At 41.6% G+C, this 21,188-nt stretch overlaps 2 protein-coding genes across 4 annotated transcripts in view; one reads left to right on the top strand and one right to left on the bottom strand.

Annotated features, from left to right (window-relative positions):
- The window catches only part of LOC138783443 (uncharacterized), a 100,509-nt gene extending 92,179 nt beyond the window's left edge, over window positions 1–8,330 (bottom strand). The window contains exons 1-2 of the mRNA XM_069958147.1: window positions 8,092–8,330; window positions 7,787–7,984 (exon numbers count right to left, since the gene is read on the bottom strand). Coding sequence (XP_069814248.1) covers window positions 7,787–7,984; window positions 8,092–8,219 — 326 coding nt within the window. The 5' untranslated portion in view covers window positions 8,220–8,330. The remainder of the gene's footprint in view (window positions 1–7,786; window positions 7,985–8,091) is intronic.
- LOC138799985 (long-chain fatty acid transport protein 2-like) overlaps window positions 1–21,188 on the top strand; it is a 129,549-nt gene that overhangs the window by 13,857 nt on the left and 94,504 nt on the right. Inside the window, exon 1 of one of the 3 annotated variants that reach the window (XM_069981795.1) lies at window positions 3,463–3,481. The exons of the other annotated variants lie outside the window; for them this stretch is intronic. The gene's annotated coding sequence lies outside the window, so the exon portion shown is untranslated. Of the gene's footprint in view, window positions 1–3,462; window positions 3,482–21,188 lie in introns of those variants that run through there. 3 annotated transcript variants of the gene reach the window in all.

The following is a 21,188-nucleotide window of genomic DNA, read 5'->3' on the forward strand; positions in this document are numbered from 1 at the left end:
AACTATAGATCATACTGCAAAAAGTGAGCCCCAAAACAGCCCTGTATAGGGGTCAAATTAGGGCAATTTTAATCATATTTGTATGAGTAAAAAAAAAAGTTTTACTGTTTTAAAAATATTGAAATTACAAAAGCTATGTAAACATGGGTATTGTATTTCGACTAACCTACAGAATAAAAATAACATGCAAGTTTTACGGTAAAGTCAGTTGCTTAAAAATGGACAAATAAAGGCATGATGGTCCTTAGAAGGTCATGAAAAAAAAACATAAAAATGAAAATGGGTTCTGTCCTCAAGGCCTAAACCCGCTCGCGATCGCACCGGATTTCACGGCTCCCGGGTTCTTGACGTCCTGCTCAGCTAATCAGTGCGTTGCGGTGGGACAGAGCTGAGCGGCTGAGCGGGACCTCAGTGACCCGGGAGCTGGGGAAGCAGAGGGGAGCATGGACAGGTAATGTATTATGTTGTTTAACGGCCCGGCAGATGATTAGGCAGGATGTGGCTATATTCTTACAGCAGATTGTAAATCTGCTGCGAGAATGCAGAGCCATACGGCATAACTGTGCCACATATCCACTGTGAATGTAGTACATGTGAACACAGCCTTAACAGGGAACACAGCAGCATTTACGGTAAATGGACTCTGCTATTATACTTACTTAAAATTCAGGTCCAGTTTCCTGACTAAACACAGGAAGTCCAAGCCAGTACAGAGCGTCAAAGTTCAATGAATCCATTCATTAAATGACTGCCTTCTCTCTGTGAACGCGCTGATGACCAAAACTTTCTGTGTTTGGTCTCTTCTTTTCAAACAGCACAAGATTAAACAGCTGTCTTCAGGACACTGGACCTGCATTTCCAGTGAGTATAGCTTTGTTCTAAAGCTTGATAACTAGAGATGAGCAAACTTTTTTAAATTTCGGTTCAGCATGCATGCCAAACTTTAAGGTTCGGTTTGGACGATTCCAACTTTACGTTAAACGAACTGCACTAAACCAACTAAACGACTGTAGGTATTTATCTGTTTTATTGTGGCTCAAAAAATTCCCTGATCTATACTTACCTGTCCGCAATCCCTTGGTGTCCTTCATCTTCGGTGTCCAGTGCCCCCCATAGCCACCAGAATCCTGCTTACAATCACTTACAGCATCATGGCTAGTGATTGGCTGAGTGTACTGTCACTCTTGTCTCGAGAGTGATAGCCTGCTCAGCCAATCATTGGCCTCAACTCTGTCCCATATTAATAAGCCAGTGATGGGACAGTGTCGGAGCCAGTAAATGGCTGAGAGGCCTGTCACTCTAGAGACAAGAGTAACAGCTTGCTCAGCCAATAACTGGCCGCTGTGTTGTCCAGTCTCAGTCAGTGATTGACCGAATGGGCTGGAGACAGCTAAAGACTCAGAAGACCCGGAGGAGGACACTGGGGGAGAGTAGACAGATGAGAAAAACTTTTTTACCGTTTTTTAGATGTGCGGCCACTATCTTCCCAAACTTGTTCTGAATATTGCAAAAAGTTTGGTTCAGTAGCAAGCCAAATTTCAGAAGTTCAGAACAAATTTCAGTTCAAGAAGTTCAGCTCACTCATCGCTAATAGTGATGAGCGAGTACTAAAATGCTCGAGTGCTCGTTACTCGAGACGAATATCTCCCGATACTCGAGTGCTTGTTTCGAGTAACGAACCCCATTATAGTCAATCGGAAACTCGAGCATTTTTGCAGGGGACCCAAGTTCGGTAGAGGGAAGGTCGTGTGAAAACCTGTCAACCTCAGAAAATGATGGAAACACCACGGAAATAGACAGGAACCAGCAGGGGCAGCATGTATGCATGCCTCTGAGGCTGCCTAATCGCACCATTATGCCAAATTCTGGGCAAAACCTGTGAGATACAATCTGTCGGTGGCTGCACCTATACACACTCTGTGACACTCCCTTTACACTGAGCAAGCAGTAGTGAACTTAGATATGCCTTGTGTAAGAAATACAGAAATCAGAAAATATAGTAGAGGTGTCATGAATGCAACTTTGGCGCAGTCCTCGGTGCGTAAGGTACGACCGAGACTGCGATTTTGGCCATAATCTTTCATTTATTCTGTGTTTTGTTTGCCTTTGTTTGTGCCCTGTCTGAACTGTGTCTTATTTCTTCTGGTATGCTAATTGTTTTCCCTACCCCACCCGTGTCTGTTCTGCTAAGTTTCTTCTGGTCTTGTAACAGTTAACCTGCCTTTGCCTCAGTGATTGACAGCTGGTCCCTCCTATCACTTTCTGGACATGGTTCCTGGTCTCCTATTTAAGATTTCTGTTTCTGCCTGTGCCTTGCCGGTTATCGACTTAGTCTCTGCCTGCTTGTGTGTTCTGTTTTCTGGTTTCTCCTGATTCCTGCTTTGTATCTCTGACCTCCCTTGCTTGCTGCCTGCCCCTGATCATATTGCCTGTTTTCTGACTACGCTTTTGGATCCTGATTTTGTACCTTTGCTGCCAGACTGTTGTGACCCGGATTGCTGACCATTCTTATTGTGTTTGTTCGTTTTGTCTTGTCTACTGTTTCACGTATCCAGGCCAGGGATCGCCGCCAAGTTGTCCGCTGCCATTTTAGGGCAGATTGCGGCAATTGGGTAGGGACAGTGGGAGGGGCTGAGCTCAGGGCTCACTGTCTCTGTGTGTTTGGTGTGACTGGTCCTGACAAGAGGTCCCAATAAAATAGTACTAAGTACTTCTAGGGGTCTGTATGCCACACCTAATGTCCCCTTTCTGCCAGCAGCCAATCACCACAGTGTGCTGCTTAAAATCGTGCTAGCTGCACTGCAAATCCCAGCCAGCAGTCTGTAGTAATACAATTTAAAAATGATTTGAAGCCCTTACAAGGGCTGTTTGGTTGTTTCGCTAGTATTTCCTGCCTACTGGAACGTTAATTCCCTCCCTAACGCTCTCCCTGACCAGCAGTAGCTCTGTCCCTAATCTCGTCCAGCATACATGTGAGCCGAGCACTGGCGGACGAGATTTTTATATGGCAGGGTCATCTGATTTGGCCAACCAATCGCTGCTATCGACATGTATGGGTCCCACGTGATCGCAGGATGTACCAAAGAGTCTCCTGCATGTTTATTGGCTGAGAAACAGCGCCCAGACTTACAGGAAACAGATGATGAGTTTTCTTCGAGTATCGCGAGATGCTCGTCCGAGTAACGAGTACCATCGAGTACCCTAATACTCAAACGAGTACCAAGCTCGGACGAGCATGCTCGCTCATCACTAATCGCTAATGATAACAAAAAATACTAATAATGTAAATTGCAAACATGCTTTCCCTTAGGTCATAAGCAACAGCACTAAGGGGAATGTTAGTCCGTGTTTCTGCTTCGGACTACAGGAAAGAAAATTTACAGTAATTAAAAATTACACTTTCCCTTATGTCCCAAGCAGACGCACAGACTAACAACCCCATTCGTGCTGCTCCTTCGGACTACAGGAAAGAGAATTTACAGTAAGTGAAAATAACACTTTATTTCACATCCCCTGTTGATTTAGATTTCCAAACTTAGAACCACAGGTTATAAGTGTAACTTATATACCCTTATATACCCTTTAAGGTGAACTGCATAGTCATATAAATTAATCACAGTAACCTGCATAGGCATCTCCAAATTCAAACAAATGCTCCATTTTTATGAACTGTTCAGAAATGTTTGACAGTTGTTATGCCTGGTAACTGCTCCTGAAGGCACCACTCATCTATTTCCTTGTCCACTTACAGCCAGAACAATGGACATACTGTGTGACAGCTACAGTGCCCCAATAATACAAAACATACGTATTCACCATTGACCTGCATAGTTTAGCACCACCGTAACAGGAACTTATATGTAAACAACTGATTAACAGTCATTTAGATCAAGCCATCTACCTGGTGATCAGTATGTAAGAAGACAAGAAGGGCAGTAGGGATCATAAATATGCCAATTTCCAGTATTGTGTCAGGATCTAGAATTGTCTTAAAAGAGAAGTCCGGTGAAAATTTTTATTAAAGTATTGTAATTCTCCCCACAAAAGTTATAATTACCATTATACACTTATTACGGGAAAAGCACACAAAGTGCTTTTTTCCCTGCACTTACTACTGCATCAAGGCTTCACTTCCTGGATAAAATGGTGATGTCACGACCCAACTCCCAGAGCTGTGCGGGCTGTGGCTGCTGGAGAGGATGATGGCAGAGGGATGCTCAGTGTCTCTCCAGCGCCCTGTGTCCCTCAGTGTCTCCCTGCCATCATCCTGTCCAGCAGCCACAGCACGCACAGCTCTGGGAGTCGGGTCGTGACATCACCATTTTATCCAGGAAGTGAAGCTTTGATGCAGTAGTAAGTGCAGGGAAAAAAGCACTTTATAAACATTTTCCGTAATAAGTGTGAATACCACAGTGTATCCACCCAGATCCACTCAGTCTTATATATTTACATCTAATTACACCACCCCATAGGGATATTCTCTATACTGAGTATTATATGTTTGTTACATATACAACAACAACAAGCACGCTTTGTAACAATCCTGTTATGTATGTACCGGAGGAATATGTTTTTGCATTATTGTTTTGCGCTAGGTATGTATGCTTTGTGGATATTTTGTTATACGTAAAACAATATAATCTGTCTTATAGTACACACAGAACAAAACTATTACCCCTTAAAGGGGTTATCCAGCGCTACAAAAACATGGCCACTTTTTCCCCTCTCTTGTCTCCAGTTTGGGTGGGGTTTTGAAACTCAGTTCCATTGAAGTAAATGGGGCTTAATTGCAAACCACACCTGAACTGGAGACAACAGTAGGGGGAAAAGTGGCCATATTTTTGTAGCCCTGGATAACCCCTTTAAGGATGTTCTTTGGATAGTAGCTTATTTGAAAAAAAAAATAAAAAAGGTTCACAATAGCAGAAGCTTTGTGTTTCATGACAGAGCACAATGCTGTTTTTGTCTTTGTTTAAAGGTTACCCACTTTCATACACCACTTACAAGACAATTTCTAATAATAATATTTATTTGTATGGGGCCAACAGATTCTGCAGCGTTGTTCAATTTCTGAGACAAAGTACTTACTGCATGTAAACGCAATTATTGAGATCTGTATTAAAAGGTATGTGTTTTTAAGCACCATAACACACATACCAGTCCCTTTATATCAGTGCATCTCAGACTGTGAGGAGGGCCTTACCAGTGAGGCGCCCCCTAGTTGTTTGTAAGGCACAGCTGGGAAGGTGGTTTTCACAAAAGTAGCTATGATCTGCACAATTCTTTCACTGCTTAAAACAATCTACATTGTAGAAACATTAAGTTTTTTTGTACTTTATTGGTATCTAGATTTTAGGAGACAGGTGAAAGGTAGCCCAGGCTTCCCTTTGGTTTGTCAGGTGAGACCCCGGCATTGCTTTAGTCTGTTGGGTGAGGTTCCAGTAGAAAAAGTTTGAGAAGCGCTGCTTTATACTATCAGGAACTGACATTTTTTAAAGGCTTGTAAGCAGATAATGGTGACAATCTACAGAATCTATAGCAGAATGCAGAAAAAATTCCGTCAGGGTCATGGAATTTCCATCAATATTTTATCAAAAAGATCTTCCTGCTTATTTTAGTTTAAAGAACTTAATCATAAAACTTACAACAAAAAAAAGAAGATGAGTAAGTGTTCACTAAGGAAATATAAGGTGATGTTCCTCCTGTGCTGCAGTCTAATCCTAAGTTTTGGGGATTTGGGGGACCCAGACTCTGCCCACAACCATCTCTATTTGCTAGGTGATATCCTTTAATTTTGCCTTTTTACTTGCTTGTTTTGCACATACTACTTAGGTGATTTGTTTACGCTGTACCCTGAAGATGCACACATTTAGCACTAGCACTAGCACTAGCACTAGCACTTTATAGGTTTATGTTCAGACTACAGTTTTTTGTTTTCAGGGAATATTGCATATACACGTACCACTCTCTCATGCTTACACAGGCAGCAGCCAGCTTTACTTATGTGTCAGGATCCTGGGACCAGTCTATTGGTTTAGATCAGGCCCGCTTCTGCCATGAGGCGGAATGAGCCTTCCGCCTCAGGCGGCAGATTTTGCGGTCCGGCAGGGGGCGGCATTATGTTCCCCCTGCTGTCATTTTTGTTAAGTATCACTTAACAAAAATGACAGCGGCCGCTCACCTGTCCCGTCGCCTGCGCTCTCCACATCCCGTCAGGTCCCGCGATGTCACCCTGCAGCTGTCACGGACCTCCAGGCTGTGGTGAGTGCCCGGGGTCGGTGGGGGACGTGCTGGGGTGATCGGGTCGCACGGGGCCGCCCTGCGCGACCTGATCACCCCACTCACTCACCACAGCCTGGAGGTCCGTGACAGCTGCAGGGTGACATCGCGGTACCTGACGGGATGTGGAGTCAGCGGAGAGCGTGGGCCGGCTGCGGCGTGGGACAGGTGAGCGGCTGGCTGCGGGGGGGGGTTGCGGGGGGGATGCCGGCCATCACTCGGGCGGCCGCCTGAGGTTTGCCTCAGGCGGCAGAAACCCCAGAATCGGCCCTGGTTTAGATGATACATGTGATACATGTGTTTTCATTGTTTTTAAGGGTTGTGTTCTGTATTTTGTATCATGATTTACTAATAAAGCATTTCTTTATTCTTATTGGTTGGTGTGCCAGATATTTTATATGACATTCTTTGTGTTTCTCCTTCATGGATAGTGAGTAGTATATATAATAGATGACGATGCTAAAATAGAGTGAGTAGCATATATATAATGACTCTTTTGAGCATTAAAATATAGGTTGCATTTAGGGTGATTTCATTTTCATTTTTTTGTGGTTAGGTGTTACATGATAGTGTATAGAGAAGTATTAAACAAATTATAAATAATAAGCTTTTCTTTGTGGTATTTTGCTATGTTTTATAGGTTCACAAGGGGTTTTTTTCTTCTAAAAGTTGCATGCTAAATTTATGGCATTTTTCCTGTTGTTTTTTTCTAAATGTTTCACTGTAGGACTTGAAACAGGACTTTGTTGCTAACATCTTGTTGCCAGATAACAAAGGAAACGTTTAGGGGTCTAGTGGAGTCCACACTTTGATAAAACAGAGCTGTTTTGACAGCACAAGAAGGACCTGCACAATATAAGGCAGGAGGTATTACTATTATGCCTAATAAGTGTGTGTATGTATGTATGTATGTATGTATGTGTGGGTATCTATCTACCTGTCTATGTATTGATTGTAGTTCTATCTATCTATCTATCTATCTATCTATCCATCTATCTATCCCAAGAATTCCGCAGCACGACCAAGTATAGTGAAAAAAATCAAAAGTGTTTTTATTCCATATTCAGTGGAGAATTCAAATGCAACGTTTCAATCTCATCACGAGATCTTTCTCAAGCATAGTCTCAGTGAGTATCACATCCATTTTATACACACGTGAGTTACAATCCAATAAATCATCAATTAGTGAAAAAAGCAGTTAAAAATAAGTGAAAATCAATTATAATCCATAGTAGGGTCCCATCAGGACTATCTATCTATCTGTATAACAATGAAAAACAAGTATAACATAAAAGAATGTAAAATGTATATATATTATCATTTTCTTTGAATAAAGTTAGTTTTTTGTTCTAACATTACAATATTATCGATTATGTAGAATAGAAAACAAAATGAATTTCAGCCCTAACATTTCATATATATATATATATATATATATATATATATATATATATATATATATATATATCAATTGCATACAATAGCATACCTATAAGTAATGTCTTACCTTTGTGTATGGCCAATGACCTCTCTCTCTAACATGTCCTTCTCTGTATTCCACTCCTTGTTCTTGTTTATACAAGGTACTAGTATTGTCAGTCCGCAGGTTTCCAAATGTATGCTATACAGGTTTACCAGGTGTCTGAGATGTTTAAAAGCAGGTGTGGCTCTTAGACAACTGTTTCCACCTCCAACATGTGCGTAACTGTATTTAGTGGAAAGAAAATCCCTGTGTCTAAAACTGTTTATGATAACTGTTTATTGTACAAATCATGCCTAAATAAATCTTAAGTAATGTTGTAAATGAAAGACCTGGCAACATCATAAAAATGAAAGTCTGTCTGTCTATCTGTCTGTCCTTCTGTCTGTCTGTCTGTCTGTCCTCTATAGACTTCCAAATGCCTGAACCGTTTGACCCCAAATTTGGCACACAGATACATTGGGTGCCCGGGAAGGTTATTGCGAAGGTCCCGTCCCCGCCAGATGTACAGGAGGGGAGGGGGAGGGGAAAGAGCGCCCCATAGAGATGAATGGGAAAATCTCACTGCAAACACAGGTGATATAATTAGCTGCAGCAGACACGGCAGTTGGGAGCCTTAGCAACCAATAGGATTACTGCTTTCATTTTCACAGGGAGCAATGGTTGCTAGGGAAGCTGCCTCACAACATCCACAGTAATAACTGGTAGACTCCCTACTCCATCTATACAGTACATGTATATACAGGACCCCCTACTCCATCTATACAGTACATGTATATACAGGACCCCCTACTCCAACTATACAGTACATGTATATACAGGACCCCCTACTCCATCTATACAGTACATGTATATACAGGGCCCCCTACTCCAACTATACAGTACATGTATATACAGGGCCCCCTACTCCAACTATACATTACATGTATATACAGGACCCCCTACTCCAACTATACAGTACATGTATATACAGGGCACTACAGGTATACCAAACTGTGACTGGGTAACACTGCCACACCAGACCTGACCAATACCGCCATACTGTGACTGGATAACACTGTCATACCAGACCTGACCAATATCGCCATACTGTGACTGGATAACACCACCACGCCAGACCTGACCAATACCGCTATACTGTGCTGGATAACACTGTCATATCAGACCTGACCAATACCGCCATACTGTGACTGGATAACACTGCTATACCAGACCTGACCAATATTGCCATACTGTGCTGGATAACACTGTCATACCAGACCTGACCAATACCGCCATACTGTGACTGGAAAACACTGCCATACCAGACCTGACCAATACCGGCAAACTGTGACTGTGTAACACCGCCACACCAGACCTGACCAATACCGCCATACTGTGACTGGATAACACCATCATATCAGACCTGGCCAATACTGCCATACTGTGACTGGATAACACCGCTATACCAGACCTGACCAATACCACCATACCATGACTGGATAACACCGCCACACCAGACCTGACCAATACCGCCATACTGTGACTGGATAACACTGCCACACCAGACCTGACCAATACCGCCATACTGTGACTGGATAACACCGCCATACCAGACATGACCAATACCGACACACTGTGACTGAATAACACTGCCATACGTGTAAATACAACCCTGCAGGTATACAGGACACTACAGGTATACAGAACCCCAAAACTATACACTACAGGTGCACGGGACCTCCACAAAACTATATACTACAGGTATACAGGACCTCAAACTTTACACTACAGGTATAAAGGACCCCAAAACTATACACTACAGGTATACAGGACCTCCACCAACTATATACTTCAGGTATACAGGACCTCCACCAACTATATACTACAGGTATACAGGACCCCAAACTATACACTACAGGTATACAGGACCCCAAAACTATACACTACAGGTATACAGGAACTCCACCAACTATATACTACAGGTATATAGGACCCCAAACTATACACTACAGGTATACAGGACCTCAAAACTATACACTACAGGTATACAGGACCTACACCAACTCTATAATACAGGTAAACAGCACCTTCACCAACTCTATACTACAAGTATACAGGATCCCAAAGCTATATACTACAGGTATACAGGAACTCCACCAGCTATATACTACAGGTATATAGGACCCCAAACTATACACTACAGGTATACAGGACCTCCACCAACTCTATACTATAGTTATACAGGACCCTCAAACTATTCACTGCAGGTATACAGGACCCCCGAACTATATACTACAGGTATACAAGACCTCCACCAATTATACACTACAAGTATCCAGGACCCTCAAACTATAAACTATAGGTATACAAGACCTCCACCAACTATACATTACAGGTATACAGCACCAACTATATACTACAGGTATACAGGACCCCCGAACTATACAGTACAGGTATACAGGACCTTCACCAACTGTAAACTGCAGGTATACAGGACCTCCCTCAACTATACACTACAGGTATACAGCCCCCCCAACTACACACTACAGGTATACAGGACCCCCCAACTATAGACTATAGGTATACAGCCCCCCCCAACTATGCACTACAGATATGCGAGACCCCTAAAAACTATACATTGTGGGTATACAGAACCCCTCCAACTATGCACTACAGGTATACACTAATTCCACTGATTAACTCAGATGAAACAATACCTTTAGCTTTGCCTCCTGGGCACCTTAGAACAAATCTAATTAACTTTATACCCGGGCAGCGCCGGGTACATTTTCTAGTCAACCCTAAATTTCAACTGTGAAGCATCAGTAATGACCAAAGTGTAGACAATACTGGGTGGGGCTGGACTCCAAACTCTCTGTAACATTTTCATTAAAAAAAAAAAAACAACAACAACAGCCAAGAGTTTTGCCCGAGCAGAGCTCAGGGTTGATTGTGGAGGCACTGTCCAGGTGTCCCCCTGAAGAGATTGACAAGTCCATTCCTGATTGTTTATGCCTTTACTTGCCACGGTCAATAAAGACATGTGAATGGAAATGAGTGAGGGAGGTAGCTGTAATACACAGCCAAGAATCTCCTGCTACTGGTAAAATAACAGTGAGTCAATCTCTGGAAGTTTAATCCTTTACATGCAGGATCAGCGTCAGCACAAGGCTTACCTAGGCAATTGCCGGGGCCCGCAGCGCTTCTAGGGGCCCAGGGAGGGAGAGGGGCCCTGTGTTCTAATGTTCAGCCTGCTCACTGTATTGAGGGGATGAACATCAGAAGAAAGAGCAGGACCTGCACAGAGAGAGAAAATGGTGAAGGACCTGATCACATGACCCACAGGTCCTCAACCTTACCGTGTTGAGAGCAGCCCAACAGAGAGGAAGAGGGAGAAGACTGAGCTGTAAGTGTGGTGTGTCAGAGTGTAAGTGTGTTAGCGTCAGTCAGTCAGTGTCTGTGTCAGTGTTAGTCAGTAAGTCAGTGTCAGTCAGCCAGTGTCAGTCAGTCAGTCTGTGTTAGTCAGTCAGTGTCAGTCATTCAGTCAGTGTCTGTGTCAATATTGTGTGTTTGTTTGTGTATGATAGTGGTGCCTCAAATGATTGTGCATACTATGTGGATGATGGGTTCATAGTGGATGGATGAGCGGCCCGCTGAGGCTCTGTCGGCTGAGGGCCCACAAAAACCTAAAGCCGGCCCTGTTTACATGCCACAGTCAATAGTGACTTACCTCTGTGCAGTTCGATCAGTGATTTTTTCATATTGTCTACCTCAGGCAGAGGCATATCAAATTAACATATTTGATACCATATTGCCTGATCTATTAAGATAGATTGTTTTTTCTTTTCCTTTTTTTCTATTGTCATATGATGTCAATTCCCTGTTGGGAGTATCCTGCTGTAGTGGTGCAGTCAACTGGGCAGTCCTTCAGTGTGCGCCTCCATTCAACAAGTTGGACCTGACTAAGGTATGGTTTGGATTCCTGAGGCAGGGGTGCTATTGACATCATTGAGAGGCAGGCCTTACTTCACATTGGCGTGCCAACATTTTCATAACAGCGCAGATGCGCAGTACAACAGGTCCTATCCGTGCATGTGTGCCGTAATGAAAACGTCAGAGCACCAGCGTGAGGAAAGGCCCACCTCTCCAAAATGTCATGGCAACATAGGTCTTTAAATCATGTCCAGAGCAGTGTGATTACAGCGCTGAAATGCTCCTTGTGCTGTACTTCTCCCCAGATTAAATAAGGATTGACAGGTAGAGTAAGCTGGGGATGGATAGAATCTCGCACATGCCTAAGTATCCTTTCTTCCTCAGTGAGACCTGTATATGTGTGGCAGCTCTGTATATCATTGAACATCTACTGGGGGTCCTAGCATTGCATGTGCGACGTAATGAAAACGGCGTGCTGACGTGAGGGAAGGACCACCTCTCAATGACATCATGGCAACACAGTGCTTAGAATCATGCCCAGGGGGCATGATTACAGTGCTGTAACGCCCAAGGGTCTTCTTGAGAATTGACAACGCCCAGATGACTAGTTGGAACTCATTTTCATAAATTGCTTTACTAAAGTAAGTTTACGGATTATACAGTGCAGGGACGAAGGGTATAAAAACGTGTGGGAAGTGTGCCGGGTGATGCAACAGCATATGTCCCAGGCATATTTTTACAGATTGGTTCCCTTTACTCCGGAATTTAATGGGAAAATCCTGCCATTTCTATAGCCTTAGCGTACATTCTTAGAATTCTTTCAAGTCTTTCTGGAACTTTTTTGTTTACTAAGTCACAGGGTCTCCTTGAAACTTGCACAACTGGTTTCATGTAGACGTAAATCAGCAGGTGTAAATCATGACATTACAGGCACAGGAGGTGGCCTCCTTCCATTCATCAGGCGAGTGGGGCTCACGTCCCTACCATACACTGAGTACGTTAATTGATAAATTTGGCAGTAGTAAATTGTTAATGTTTAAACACTGTATTTATGTGAAGTGATGCAGGCACAAGTATTCTCTATACATCAGCTCAGTAAATGACATCACTCAGTCCTCAAGTAATAGAGCCAGGAAGTGCATATTTAACATGGGCCAAATCATTCCGCCCTGTTGAAAATTCATAAAATGTTATTCTTGCTCTAGTGAGTAGGAACATCATAAAATAGAAATATCTGATGAAAACAGAAATGAGAATATGCAATTAAAAGAAAGTGATACAGGGAAAATTGGGGCAAAGGCAAAAGAACACTGTAAGTACTACCATGACTTTGCAGAGTTAAGCAATACTATCATAAAAACTGAACAGAATTGTAGAAAAAACTATTTATATTTTAGATGGTCCATCATTTTCTTAGATTTTTCAAAATATTTCCTGGAGTAGCTTAGCTTTAACATGACTGTATACATGTCAATTAAATCCTGTGTAATAAAAGGTAATTAAAATATAAAAGACACATTTTAGTGGATCATAAAATAGCTATTAATTCAGGCAGCATAACCTCTTTAAAGGGAATGTACCATCAGGCCTGGGCTAAAGCACTGGAGGCAGGCTGACCAACCCCCAGTGGGAGGAAACCCCCGTCCCTCTATGATATGGCTCCATTGATTCTAATAGAGCCATATCATAGAGGGGCGGAGGTTTCCTCCCACTGGGGGTGGGTCAGTCTGCCTCCAGTGTTTCAGCCCAGGCCTGATGGTACATTCACGTTAAGGTTATGTTCGCACAAAAAAAAAAAAAAGAATGGCAATTGTTTTTAATTTATATTATGTTTTCATAATTAAATGATTTGCATTAAAGTGAATGCAAACAACGGCCGTTGTTTGCTACAGCCGTTGAAACAATGATCATGTAATTTATTTCCGGTCATTGCCTATAAACTTCAATGCAATTTGCATTTTAAACAACAGCCGTTGTTTCGAGCACCAGATAACAGCCATTTTTAATACACTGTGAACATAGCCAAAGGCTATGTATTAACAACGGCCATTGTTTGCCATATCAAACAAAAGGCTGCTGTTTGACATGTTCCTTCCACAGATACTGCCATATTTGTATTGCGGGCACATTTGGGTGTGCCTTCAATCCAATTAACCATAGAGTTCAGAACGGCCATACATTGTGTGAACAGAGAGTGAAAAATGTTGTTCACACTCTAGAAGCCGGAAATAATTGACATGTCAATTATTTCCATGACCGTATTTGAACAACAGCTGCTCAATACACCATAGACTTCAATGCAGTGCATTATTTTAAAGTGTCACTGTCGTTTAAATTTTTCTTTGCAGAAATCAATAGTACAGGCGATTTTAAGAAACGTTGTAATTGGGTTTCTTAGCCAAAAAATGCATTTTTATCATGAAAAAGCATGAAGCTCTCTCCCCCCTGTCTTCATGGTTTTCTATGGAGAGGGAAAGGGTGGAGAGAGATGAGGCACCAAAACAGGACAACAAAGAGTTATTTACAGCTACATCACCGGGCTATCTCCTCTGAAGTCAGCACTGACCTCTCTGACCTCTGAATTCCGGCTTTCACACAGGTCCCACTAATCTCCCTCCTCCCCTCTCCATAGAACAGACAGGGCTCGGCTGATCTAAAAGAGTCGAGATTTCCTGATAAGGAGCAGTGAATGAGAAAGAGGAGGGGTGGGGGGCTGGGGGAAGTCTTTTTGAATGCAGATAATGGCATATTTGCCTAATAAACCCAATTACAAAGTTTCTTAAAAATCGCCTGGACTATTGATTTCTTAAAAAAAAAAAAAAAAAATTGATATGACACTTTAAGACAAGAAAGGCTGATGTTTTATTTGCAACATAGCCTACAATGTAGATGCTGACAAGCTGGTCATCATACACTTCCCTGACTGAGCTCCAACAATTCACTGCGACAGTTATCTGCATCGGATTACTGTACCGGTATAAAGACTGGCATTGCTAGCATGCAAATCGTCTGACAAACTGTGAAAATGTGCCAGAAAAAAACAATGTGAAATGTCAGCTAGGGAAGGCAAACAGAATGAACAGTGCAGCTTTGTGGAGTATAATACAGGCTGCAACTTGTTTATGTATATTATATGAACTATTACATTTTATTAGAATGTACTATATAAAGACACAATCAACAATCAGGATTAGAAATATGAGAAGCGCTGTACAGAATTACAGAAAACAAACATTTGGCTGTGTTTTGTCCATTATTACACCTACGCCAGAGTTCAGCTGCAATGTCAAGAAGACAATACTTGAGCAAAAAACAAAACAAAAAAAGACATTAAAACATTTGAAAAGAATTAATAAACCCTATAAACAATATATATATTCCTATGAAACAATATATATATATTCCCAACAGTTGCAACAAAGACCCTTGATAAGGTGTAATAAATCATAGGCAAATAGTAATACATACAATATAATAAATATAAACAAAATTGAACTTTTAAGAAGACATAACTATATTTATTTTTACATTAGGCAAATACTACAGTGATGAGGTATACAATCCACCCAACCCAGTGAAAGTGTCAGGGATGATGCATATAGCCCATGACATCACTACCTACCTCCTGGGGCTCTGTACATATTTTACTGAGTGAATGCAGAGTGCCCATCCCAGCAATTGTACTCAGTAATCAGAGATGTATATAGCATCCCCATTTATCCCGAAGCAACCTCTGCATACAATTGCTGGGCAAGAAGCACTGCATTTTATTGCTCCCTACACTACTTACGCTTTCATATACACACAAATTCTCTAGGCTAGTGAATATCGTAAATGAAAAAATGCATGTACCATAAGTTCAGGTGCTATGCTTAATAGCATAGACTTGACAATTACTTATTTAAGGCTATATTCACACACAATAAAAAAGTATTAATGAGTGAACTGTAATTTTGCAAATTTTGAGAATAAAACAGTGTGAACAATTTTAAAAAAATGGACATATTTTGCAAAAGCAGGTTGTAAATCATGAGCATGTTTGGATTCTATACGGTGTGTGCCCTGCTGTCCGATTTTCCATTGACTTCAGTTGAACTCATTATTATTTTGACAATATGGCCATATTTTTACCTCAAAATTATAGCCATATTGTACCTTTATTTTACCATGTGAACATAGCCTAAATCAGAACTTGATGTTTATTATAAGGCCTTGTCCACAGAGCAAAACAAAACCAAAACACGACAGCAAACTAGGTACAGAACTTTTCCCCATCCTTAATCCAACAATGTGTCATTGTGTGAAATCCGCTGCGAATTCGATGGGGTTACATACCCTTAGCGAAATTTTCATTCCGCTGCGAGTATGTAATGCCGGCCCCTTTACCCCCCACCGCCCACAGCATACAGTACCCGGTTTGGGCTCCGGCTGCATCTGAGGTTCCCGACTCCTGTAGGTCCCGCTCAGCCAATCAGTTCACAACCCTGCCGCAGTCACTGATTGGCTGAGCGGGACTTACGGGGGCCGGGAGCCTCAGATGCAGCCAGTGCCCAGAATTCCGCTGCGGGTATGTAACCCCCATGAAGATCACATTATCAGGATTTGCAGCAGATTTCGCTGCAAACTAGCAGCATGTAATCCGCTGTGGATCCAGTACGTGTGAAGCTACCCAAAATATGGTCGTTATTTGTAGTAAAAAAAAAACAATGTGTGAACAGATGTAAAAAAAAAAAAAACCAAACAAACAGGCATACAGAATTTAGCAAAATCAGATTGCAAATTATGAAAATGGTTGTAATCAATTATGGACATTATTTTATACGGTGTGTACATTGCTGCCTAATTTCCCATTGACAATTATGACATTTGTCTTCATTATTACAATTAAAATACGACTATATTTGTACCTCAAAATTATAGCTTATTTCACCTTCATTTTATGGTGTGTGAACATAGCCTTAGAGTTTTCTACTTTGCTGTTTTGGTTTTGTTTTGCTGTGTGTGAACATGGCCTTATAATAAACATCTTGTTCTGATTTAAAGGGGAACTATCAGCAGGTTAGACTAATCTAACCTGCTGATTTGTCCCTACTGCACAGGATACAAGAAGGATGAAAGTATGTCTTTTACCTTAATCCTCGGTGCCGTCACAGTGCAGTTAGTTGTGTGCTCCAGAGGTGGACATAACACTTGTGCAGCCTGTTCAGCTGCACAGGGGCCAAGGCCAAAAGAGGGGCCCGCCAGGCTCAGACTCTAAAGTGTGAGATCAGCATGGCACATGTCTGTAGTGGGCCCCCCAGGCGGTATCAGCACCCGGGAAGTGTGGGCCCCCTGCTCCTGGGGGGCCCACTTAGTCACCGGATGCTGTTCCCCGCTAGGGCTGCTTCTCCTCTCTCCTCCTTTCCTCCGGCATGCTGCTGCTGACAGGCTCTCCCCCTCCTGTACTCCAGTGTCCGGCATACCTTGTGTGAGGAGGAGAGGACAAAGCATGTGATGACAGGGGCTGGAGGGATCCTGCAGGGTTATGGCAACCAGGGATGGGACTGTGAAGAGGAGCAACAGCAGCAAGAGATTATTGTCAGTGTGTCTGTCAGACTGCTGGAAGTTGTTAGAGGGATGTAAAATATCTAAAAAAAAAAAAAAAAGCAATCCAAAATTACTGATTAAATGTTTTGTGCAAAAATAAAAACTCAGAGCGATCTCCACTTTTATTCTTTTGTTTTTTTGTCCATTGTCACCAGTGGAAGATTTCGAGATGCCAGATAGCATAGATGCAAATCTGGCTTGGATTGTTTTGAGCGTGAAACTGTTGGGAGTGGTGAATGTTCATCACTTATTAAGTCTTAATCTGGTAATCATTTATTATTTTCTTTTAAGTTAGGGAACAGAATGGTACCCCTCCTGTTTTTTATGTTGTTTTATTTTAAGTAATCTATGTTGCAGTGAAGCATAACAGAGAAAAGTTTAGAATGGGTGAGTCTAATACATGTCTTCTAGTCACCAACAGACCAGGACCATATCCTGCCCCTCATGTATCCTCAGTCCTATGGCAACTTCCTTACAGGTTCCTATTTACTATGCTAGTAATGCTCTGTACTACAACACAGAATGAAACCTAATGAAGGATAGGAATCCTAGGACACACACAATGACACATGCACTGTAGGTATTCTACTTTTTTTCCTGTATAAACGGTATGCTGTCATGTTCAGGAAATTTCAGTTTTATATACACTTGAGGAATGAAAATGTCAGTGACTCCTATATCTTCTACATGCAGTTAAGCCAAAGCTATCAAGATATATATTTATGTTAAAAAACATAGTTGATGCACACATTTCAAGCCTCACTAAACTAGGTCTAAACTAATGCATAATGTGAAAATAAACATAATTCTGATGTACAAGCGTTTCTGAAACTCTACTGTTTAAGAGATATAACACCTATATAGAAAAAAACTGAACCTCCATAATTTTGAATATATCAAAGAAATACTTTATTTAGATAAAAAGCACATACATTTAAAAATCGTACAACACAGTGAACTGCGACTGAGAAAATGCATTAAAACCAACGAGAAAAACATACAAATGAGGGGTGCTATTGTCAGGCAATGTTAAGAGGGTTGATCAGGGACTCAATACAATTCATTGGTATATTACCATAAACTCACCCTGAATCACAACAAACTATACAAAAAATTGTAGAACAATGATAAGTCTTACCCAAATGGATATGATGTACCAGCCGGACAATTTCCCCCACCCCAACGCACGTTTCGGTGGACAACCTTTATCAAGGGGTCGTTGGGGTCGAAACGTGCGTTGGGGTGGGGGAAATTGTCCGGCTGGTACATCATATCCATTTGGGTAAGACTTATCATTGTTCTACAATTTTTTGTATAGTTTGTTGTGATTCAGGGTGAGTTTATGGTAATATACCAATGAATTGTATTGAGTCCCTGATCAACCCTCTTAACATTGCCTGACAATAGCACCCCTCATTTGTATGTTTTTCTCGTTGGTTTTAATGCATTTTCTCAGTCGCAGTTCACTGTGTTGTACGATTTTTAAATGTATGTGCTTTTTATCTAAATAAAGTATTTCTTTGATATATTCAAAATTATGGAGGTTCAGTTTTTTTCTATATAGGTGTTGTGTTCGTAACTAGAACCCAGTATTATTACATTAACACTATATCCCCTTCTCAGGCTTTACAATACACATAGACTGGAGTGTAGGGGGAGATCTGCTATATCTTTGCATATGTGTGTGTTTAAGAGATATAGACTGACTAATTCCGCGTATGCCTGCGTTTGTTTCATAACTTGTTGCCCTTGGTTACGACCCACTGAGGTTTCCACTCCAACTGCAATCTCCAGGGAGTGCTGGCAGTTGGTCTCCACTTAGCTTGAAAACAAAGGGGGTTGTGGGAAAGTGTGTTCACTGTTGCATGGCAACAGCAAGGTCACAGATTAGAGAGAACACCAGGGAGTGATTAAAGGGGCTTGCTGGCCATAATAGATTGATGAGCTATCCACATGATACTCCAATCAGGAGAGAGGAGGTGGGATCAGGGCAAATTAGGAGAGAGGAGGTTGGATCAGGGCAAATCAGGAGAGAGGAGGTGGGATCATGGCAAATCAGGAGAGATGAGGTGGGGCAGAGCATTCTCAGCCGACACTGCCTTGGTAAACTGGGTTCAGCTGGGAGGAGGTATAGAAGCTGCCATTTTTAGTTTTGTAGTCTCAAGGTGAGGCTACTGATATTTGGTACCCTGTATACTAAGAGCCTGGGACACATCCAGAAATACATATTCCTGTGGAGTGTAAGTAATGGGAAAACCTGGGCAAAAGTTCCAGTTAGACTGGAGCCACAGATGATATGTTCAGCGTTATCTATTCAAGTCAATTTGTACATGTCATCAGAAAAAGTTATTCGGGGAAAGGAAAAGAAAAGCTCACGTGGAAATATATTTATACTGTTGTTTGTCATCAATAATTAAGTTTGCTGTTATTAAACTTTACTTCTGTTCATGATTATACCAAGACTATCTACCAGCATGCCTAGAAAACAGACTAATGGTAGTAAGTGCTAGGACAAAAACTAAATAGGGTGGGGGAATAAAAAAGAACAACTGTGAAAAATAAAACTGGCTGGTGCTGCATGTCCTCTGGGCATTTTTTATCCAGAAAAGCACCACACATGTAAAATACTGCAATACCAATACCAATTTTTTTTTTTGCTGACTTTTATCTTAAAAAAAATAGTAAAATCTGGTTTTAACATTTATTATGGGGTGGATTTATCTATATTTAAAATGTTTTCTGTAAAAAAGAACTTATGCTTTATTTATAAATGTATTATTTTAAGGTAAACAGATGGAGAATCCAATGGGAGCCAATCTAGATGGGAGAGGCACTTGGGATCATTGGATAATATCAGTAACAGGTGTCGCTATGCGAGGCCCGTAAATTACCATATTTTTCGTTTTATAAGATGCACCTGATGATAAGACACAACTAGGTTTTATAGGGGGAGAAACTGAAAAAAAGATGTTTGGTAAAGCGGGGTGAACTCCATTATTTTCTTATTCACACTTTTTTTTGTCAGTTTTTATTGCTGAATAATAGTATATAAAAAGTCTTCCCATCTGTCATACGCATCAATCAATCATACATAGGAGTTGCTTAGTTACATTTATCCTGAGTTTTGGGGGTGAAATATTGTCATACAGATTTGTTTAGTTTTTGGGGTCCTGTATACCTGCACTGTATAGTTTGGGGGGGGTCCTTTATACCTGTAGTATATAGTTGGTGGAGGTCCTGTATCCCTGTAGTATATAGTTTGGGGGTCCTGTATACCTGTATTGTATAGTTTTGGGGGTCCTGTATACCTGTAGTGTATAGTTTTGAGGGTCCTGTATACTGGTAGTGTATAGTTGGAGTAGGGGGTCCTGTATACCTGTAGTATATAGTTGGTGGAGGTCCTGTGTACCCGTAGTGTATAGTTTTGGAGTCCTGTATACCTGTACTGTATAGTAGAGTACCATATATTTCTGTGGATCTGTTCTCAAGCAGCTGGCTTTAGCAACCAATCAGATTCCAGCTCCCTTTGAAAATGAAAGTAGTTATCCTATTAGTTGCTAAGGATTCCAACTGCCATTACTGCTGGGGAGCTGCAGCGCCTGTGTGTGCAGTGGGGAGGTTCTCCCATTAATTTCTATGGGGCGCTCTTCCCCCTCCCCCTCCTGTACATCTGGCAAGGACAGGACCTTCGCTCTAACCTTCCCGGGCACCCAATGTATCTGTGTGCCAAATTTGGAGTCAAACGGTTCAGGCGTTTGGAAGTCTATAGAGGACAGATGGACAGACAGACAGAAAGACTTTCATTTATTATGATATAGATGCTAGCAAAGCTGGGTGACCTCCATTATACTGACTACTATACAGGTTGCTGGGAAAGCTGGGTAAACACCAATATACTGACTACTATACATGATGCTAGGAAAGCTGG

Source organism: Dendropsophus ebraccatus, chromosome 1 (assembly GCF_027789765.1).
Source record: "Dendropsophus ebraccatus isolate aDenEbr1 chromosome 1, aDenEbr1.pat, whole genome shotgun sequence".
Lineage (NCBI taxonomy): Eukaryota > Metazoa > Chordata > Amphibia > Anura > Hylidae > Dendropsophus > Dendropsophus ebraccatus.